General features: G+C 36.4%; 1 protein-coding gene across 1 annotated transcript in view; it reads left to right on the plus strand.

Moving 5' to 3' along the window:
- LIPK (lipase family member K) overlaps positions 1 to 6,290 on the plus strand; it is a 29,138-nt gene extending 22,848 nt beyond the window's left edge. The window contains exon 9 of the mRNA XM_025395895.1: positions 6,051 to 6,290. Coding sequence (XP_025251680.1) covers positions 6,051 to 6,290 — 240 coding nt within the window. The remainder of the gene's footprint in view (positions 1 to 6,050) is intronic.
- Positions 6,291 to 7,401: the final 1,111 nt, after the last annotated feature.

Genomic DNA, 7,401 nt, shown 5'->3' on the forward strand with positions numbered 1-7,401 from the left:
CTCAACAAATTAAACAAAAACTGAAATTATACCATGTACACTCATGAATCACAGTACAATAAAAGTAGAAACCAATACCAAGACAATCCATCAAAACCATGCAATTATAAGGAAAGTAGACAACCTTCTCCTGAATGACTTTTGGGTAAATAATGAAATACAGGCAGAAATCAAGAAATTCTTTGAAACTAATGAAAACAAAGATACAATATACCAGAATCTCTGGGACACAGCTAAAGGAGGGTTAAGAGGAAAGCTTATAGTGTTAAACACCCACGTCAAAAAGTTAGAAATATCTCAAATTAACAACCTAACATCACACCTAGAGAAACTAGAAAAACAAGAGCAAACCAACTCCAGAGCTAGCAGAAGAAAAAATAGCCAAAATCATGGCTTAACTGAATGAAACTGAGATGCAAAGAAACACACAAAAGATCAACAAAATCACAAGTTGGTTCCTTGACAGAATAAATAAAATTGATAGACTGCTAGCTAGACTAATAAAGAGAGAAGATTCAAATAAATACAGTCAGAAATGACAATGGGGACATTACCACCACCCCACAGATACACAATAATTCCTCAGAGACGATCATTATCACCTCTACACACACAAACTGGAAAATCTAGAAGAAATGCATAAATTTCAGGAAGCATAACACCTCCAAAGATTATATCAGGAAGCAATTGAAACCGTACACAGATCAATAACAAGTTCCAAAATTGAATCGGTACTAAAACGCTACCAACCAGAAAAAGCCCTGGACCAGAATGAATTACAGTCGAATTTTACTATACATGTAAGAAGAGCTGGTGCCAATCTTACTGAAATAATTCCAAAAAATCGAGGAGGAGGGGCTCTTCCATAACTCATTTTTTGAAGCCAGCATCCATCAGTCTGATGCCAAAATCTAGCAGAAACACAACAAATAAAGAAAACTTCAGGCCAATATCCCTGATAAACATATATGCAAAAATTCTCAATGAAATACTAGTGAACCTAATACAGCAACACATCAAAAAGCTAGTTCACAACAATCAAGTAGGCTTTATTCCTGGGTTGCAAAGTTGGTCCAAAATATGCAAATCAATACGTTTGAGGCATCACATAAACAGAAATAAAAATAAAACCCACAAGATTATCTCAATAGACACAGCAAAGACTCTTAAGAAAATTCAACATCCCTTCACATTAAAAACCCTCAACAAACTAAGCATCAAAGAAACTTACCTCAAAATAATAAGAGCCATCCCAACAAACATATGAAAAAAAGCTCAACATCACTGATCATCAGAGAAATGCAAATCAAAACCACAATGAGATACCATCTCATGCCAGTCAGAATGGCGATTATTAAAAAGTCAGGAAACAATAGATGCTGGCAAGGCTGTGAAGAAATAGGAACACTTTTACACTGTTGGTGGGAATGTGAATTAATTCAACCATTGTGGAAGATAGCGTGGCTATTCCTCAAGGATCTAGAATCAAAAATACCATTTGACCCCACAATCTCATTACTGGGTATATACCCAAAGGAATCTAAATCATTCTACTATAAAGATACATGCACATGTATGTTTACTGCAGCACTGTTTACAATAACAAAGACATGGAACCAACCCAAATGCCAATCAATAATAGACTGGATAAAGAAAATGTGGTACACATACACCATGGAATACTATGCAGTCATAGCACTATGCAGCCAATGAGATAATGTCCTTTGCAGGGACACGGATGCAGCTGGAAGCCATCATCCTCAGCAAACTAACACAGGAACAGAATATCAAATACCACATGTTCTTACTCATAAGTGGGAGTTGAACAATGAGAACACATGGACACAGAGAGGGACACAACACACACCAGGGCCTGTTGAGGGTTGGATGGTGAGGAAAGGGAACTTAGAGGATGAGTCAATAGGAGCATCAAACCACCATGGCACATGTACACCTATATAACAAACCTGCACATTCTGCATCTGTATCCCATCTGAGGCGGGTGGACCACTTGAGGTCAGAAGTTTGAGACTAGCCTGGCCAACATGGTGAAACCCCATCTCTATTAAAAACACAAAAATTAGCTGGGTGTAGTGGCAGGCACCTGTAATTCCAGCTACTTGGGAGGCTGAGGCACCAGAATAGCTTAAACCCAGGAGGCAGAGGTTGCAGTGAGCTGAAATTGCGCCGTTGCACTCCAGCCTAAGCAACAGAGCAAGACTCTGTCTCAAAAAAAAAAAAAAAAAGAAAATAATAATATTTAGTGCCATTTATAACAAACCCACAGCCAACATAATACTGAATAGGCAAAAGCTTGAAGCATTCCCCTTGAGAACTGAAACAAGACAAGAATGTCCACTGTCACCACTTCTGTTGAACATAGTACTGGAAGTCCTAGCCAGAGCAATCACACAAGAGAAAGAAATAAGTGGCATCTAAATAGGAAGAGAGGAAGTCAAACTATCTCTTTTCATGGATGATGTGATTCTATATCTAAAAAACCCCATACTCTCATTCTAGAAGCTCCTTACACTGATAAATAACTTCAGTAACGTTTTAGGATACAAAATCAACATACCAAAATCAGTAACAATGTCCAAGCTGGGAGCCAAGTCAAGAACATAATCCCAATCACAATAGCCACAAAAAGAATAAAATGTGAATACAGCTAATCAGGGAAATGAAAGATCTCTACAATGAGAACTTTAAAGCACTGCTCAAAGAAATCAGAGATGATACAAATGGAAAAACATTCCATGTTCATGGATAGGAAGAATCAATATCATTAAAATGGCCATACTGTCCAAATCAATTTACAGATTCAATGCTATTCCTATCAAACTACAAATGACAACTGACATAGAATTAGAAAAACTATTTTAAAATTCATATGAAACCCAAAAGAAGCCTGAATAGCCAAGGCAATCCTAAACAAAAAGAGCAAAGTTGGAGGCATTACTTGACTTCAAACTATACTACAAGTTTACAGTAACCAAAATAGCATGGTATTGGTACAAAAACAGATACGTAGACCAGTGGAACAGGTTAGAGAACCCAGAAATAAAGTTGAACACCTACAATCATTTGATTTTCAACAAAATTGACAATAACAAGCAATGGGAAAAGGACTGTCTATTCAATAATTGGTGCTGAGATAACTGGCTAGCCATATGCAGAAGATTGAAACTGGACTCCTTCTTTCTACCATATACAAAAATTAACTCAAGATGGATTAAAGACTTAAATGTATAACCTATAACTGTAAAAACCCTAAAAGAAAACCCAGGAAATACCATTCTAGACATAGGACCTGGCAAAACTTTCATGATAAAGATGCCAAAAGTAATTGCAACAACAACAAAAAGTTGACAAGTGGAATCTAATTAAATTAAAGAGCTTTTGAATAGCAAAAGAAACTACTAGAGTAAGCACACAACCTAAGAATAAGAGAAAATATTTTCAAATTATGCATTTGACAAAGATCTAATATCCAAAATCTATAAGAAACTTAAGCAAACAAGCAAAAACCAAACAACGCCATTAAAAAGTGAGCAAAGTACATGAACAAACACTTCTCAAAAGAAGGCATACATGCATCCAAAAAGCATATGAAAAATGGTCAATATCAATAATCATTAGAGAAATGAAAATCAAAACCATGATGAGATACCATCTTACACCAGTCAGAATGGCTATTATTTAAAAGTCAAAAAATAACAGATGTTAGTGAGGTTGTAGAGAAAGAGAATGCACATACACTGCTGGTGGGAATGTAAATTAATTCAGCCATTGTGGAAAGCAATGTGACAATTTCTCAAACAACTTAAAACAGAACTGTGATTTGACTTACAAATCCCATTATTAGGTATATACTCAAAGAAATATAAATCGTTCTATCAAAAAGACACATGTACACGTATTTCATTGTGGCACCATTCACAATAGCAAAGACATGGAATCTAGATGCCCATAAGAGGTGAACCGAATAAAGAAAATGTGGTACATATACACCATGGAATACTATGCAGCCATGGAAAAGAATGAAATAATGTGCTTTGCAGCAATGCGAATGCAGGTGAAGGCCATTATCCTAAGTAAATGAATACAGGAACAGAAAACCAAATATCACATGCTCTCACTTATAAGTGGGGGCTAAACATTGAGTTTACAGGAACACAAAGAGGGGAACAATAGATACTGGGGCGTACTTGAGGTTGGAGGCTGGGAGGAGAGTGAGGATTGAAAAACTACCTATTGGGTATTGTGCTCATTACCTGGATGACAAAATCATTTGTAAGCCAAATCTCCATGATATACAATTTACTTATGTAACAAGCCTGCACATGTACCCCCTGAATCTAAAATAAAAGTTGGAAGGGGAATAAAATCAACCAGAATATGACCCAGGATTCCTGGATTTAAAGTCTAGTTTTCTCCACTACGCTTATTCCTTCTCAGAAAAACAAAAACAAACAAACAAACAAAAAACATGTTTGTTTTTAAAGTATATTCTCTGACTTCTTATCTATGTTTAATAACTAGGACTGCCTAATAGTTCTTTAGGATGCCATTTACTAGCCACATTAAAATATACCATTATTTGGATCATTAAATATATAAGTAAGAAGTATCATTTTTAGGAAGTAGTAGTATCTGCCAGGGCACACCATTCCCTAGCAAATAGTACTACTTTTGATCTGGTGTGTCACCAGATCTATGAAAACTTAGAGAAAGTTTTATATTAAAGGGAAATGTGTATTGTTGTTATTGTTATTTTATTCCCAAGTGTGTGAGGAAATCCAATAATGATTTTGGCTTCTTGCCGATAGACTGAGCTTAAACTGAAAAAGTAGTCTTCAATGATACTTGGGTTTTTCAAATCTAGGATGTAGAAATTTGGGGGAAAAAATTCTTTTTTTTCTTTCTTTTTTCTTTTACCTTTAAAAATAAAGTCAGGGTCTCACTATGTTGTGAAGGCTGATCTTGAACTCCTGGGCTCAAGCGATTCTCTTGCTTCAACTTCTCAAAGTGCTGGGATTACTCGCTTGAGCCACCATGCCCAGCCAAAATTTTTTAATGTGGGAATTTTTAATGTCACCATAACAACTACTATAACAACTATAATAATGAAAATGTATAACTCAATTCTAACTCTTGTGAAATATCTGACTTTTCTCCACAGCTGCTATAGTTAGATGTACGTGGCAGGAGTGGGGTGGGGATATGCCACACACACACTATTTCAGAATACGGTTGTCTCTTGTGAGGGAACAGTGGTGACTAGATGTACTTAGTTCATATAGTTTTTCCAACGGCCCCCTCACCCCAACCTCCACCAAAAGATACTATATTCTCAATGGCTATGGCAAAGCATTCTAGAGTGGCCTCTGGCCCAGTTTTAGTCACATGCCTATCTCTCATACAATCACTGTAGCCTGAAGAATGGAGGACGAACTGGCCAGACCTGGTTACCTGGACCAGAGATTGTGTTGAATCAATACAAGAAAGAAGCAGTAAGGGAAAATTTGTTGAGAGTTTATAGAGTACTATAGTCACTAGTTATTTGTAACAGACTGACTCCTTTTTAACATCATACTTCAAATGTCTTTCATGCATTGGTCTCAATGCTCCCTGAAGAGTCTGCTGATTCCCAAATATTGATAATGCCACTGAGCCCAGATTTGTGCCTAGGAGAAAGGATATGTATCCTATCCGACATTTTGCTTGAAAAGGTCACATTCTGAGATCAAATGCTGACTAGAAAGATGATCCCCCATGGAAAAAAGAACACTCTTCCTCTAGAATCTTTTCTTATTTTCCCAAACGTGCAAGTCAGAAATACAATCATTGTTTTTTCGATTCACAATTCATATTAGTGCACAAAAGTGGTTTCAAGTATTTTTAACATTTTAATATTTCTATACCATTAAGTGTAAACTAATTGTACACTTGTAGCATTTAAAGAACTTGCTCAACAGCTGATAGTTAATGTTACTTCTATAATGTAATTTTCTATAAAAACTTTTTTCTCTCTCTTTTATTGCATTTAGCTTACACCTCCTTTATACAACATTACTAAGATGGAAGTTCCAACAGCAATATGGAATGGTGGACAGGACATTGTGGCTGATCCCAAGGATGTCAAAAATTTACTTCCTCAAATTGCCAACCTTATTTATTACAAGCTGATTCCACACTACAATCATGTGGATTTTTACCTTGGAGAGGATGCACCTCAGGAAATTTATCAAGACCTAATTAGATTGATGGAGGCATATTTAAAAAATTAAATGTACTTTCCTTTCTCTAAGCAAGTGGATTTTCATAATAATAATGAGATGAACAGACACTAGAATGATCCCCAGTGATTTCCATCTTCTAGTATCTATGCCTTTGTATAATCTCCTCCCCTTCAACGTGGGTGGGATATGAGGCTTTGTTCAAGTCAACAGAACTGGCAAAGGTATAAGATGTCACACCCTTGATTAGGTTATGTCATATGGCAAAGGTGATAAGATGTCAATCCTGATTACACTATATAAGAAGTCGGCCCAGCTTGGTGGCTCACACCTGTAATCCCAGGACTTTGGGAGGCTGAGGCTGGAGGAGCACTTGAGGTCAGGAGTTCCAGGCCAGCCTGGCCAACATGGTGAAACCCTGTCTCTACTAATAATACAAAAATTAGCTGGATATGGTGGCACACACCTGTAATCCCAGCTTCTTGTATGGCTGAGGCAGGGGAATCACTTAAACCCGGGAGGCAGAGGTTGCAGTGAGCAAAGATCATGCCACTGCACGTCATCTTAGCGGATTAGAGCAAATGATTCTCCCTGTTAGCTTGATGGAATAAACAGATATGTTGAGAAAACTGCCTTACCAGGAACTGAGCATAGTTTTTAGAACCTGAGGGTGGCCTCCAGCTGATAAAACAGCAAAACACCAAGCCCTTCAGTCACATAACCACAAGAAAATGAACTCTGCCCAAACCTGAATAAACTTGGAAGCCCATTCTTCCCTAGTAACCCTCCATTGCGCGAGCATCCTGGTCAACACCTTGATGGTAACCTGGGGAGATCCTGAGGAGAGGACCCAGTTATACCATGTCTGGACTACTGACCCACAGAAACGTGAGATAATAAATGTATATTGTTTTAAACTGCTAAGTTTGTGGTAATTTGTTATCAGCAATAGTAAACTACTACTACTATTTGTTATTATTGTATAACAATTACATTAATTATATATTTGATTATATTAATTATATAACATGATATATAATTTATAATTATAGTATATACAATATATTAAAATATAATTATGATGTATTAAAGATTAGATAATAATGTATAATAAATATGTAATATACTGCATATATGTTATCTGTTATAATAAAATTATATA

This window comes from Theropithecus gelada, chromosome 9 (genome assembly GCF_003255815.1).
Source record: "Theropithecus gelada isolate Dixy chromosome 9, Tgel_1.0, whole genome shotgun sequence".
Classification (NCBI taxonomy): Eukaryota; Metazoa; Chordata; class Mammalia; order Primates; family Cercopithecidae; genus Theropithecus; species Theropithecus gelada.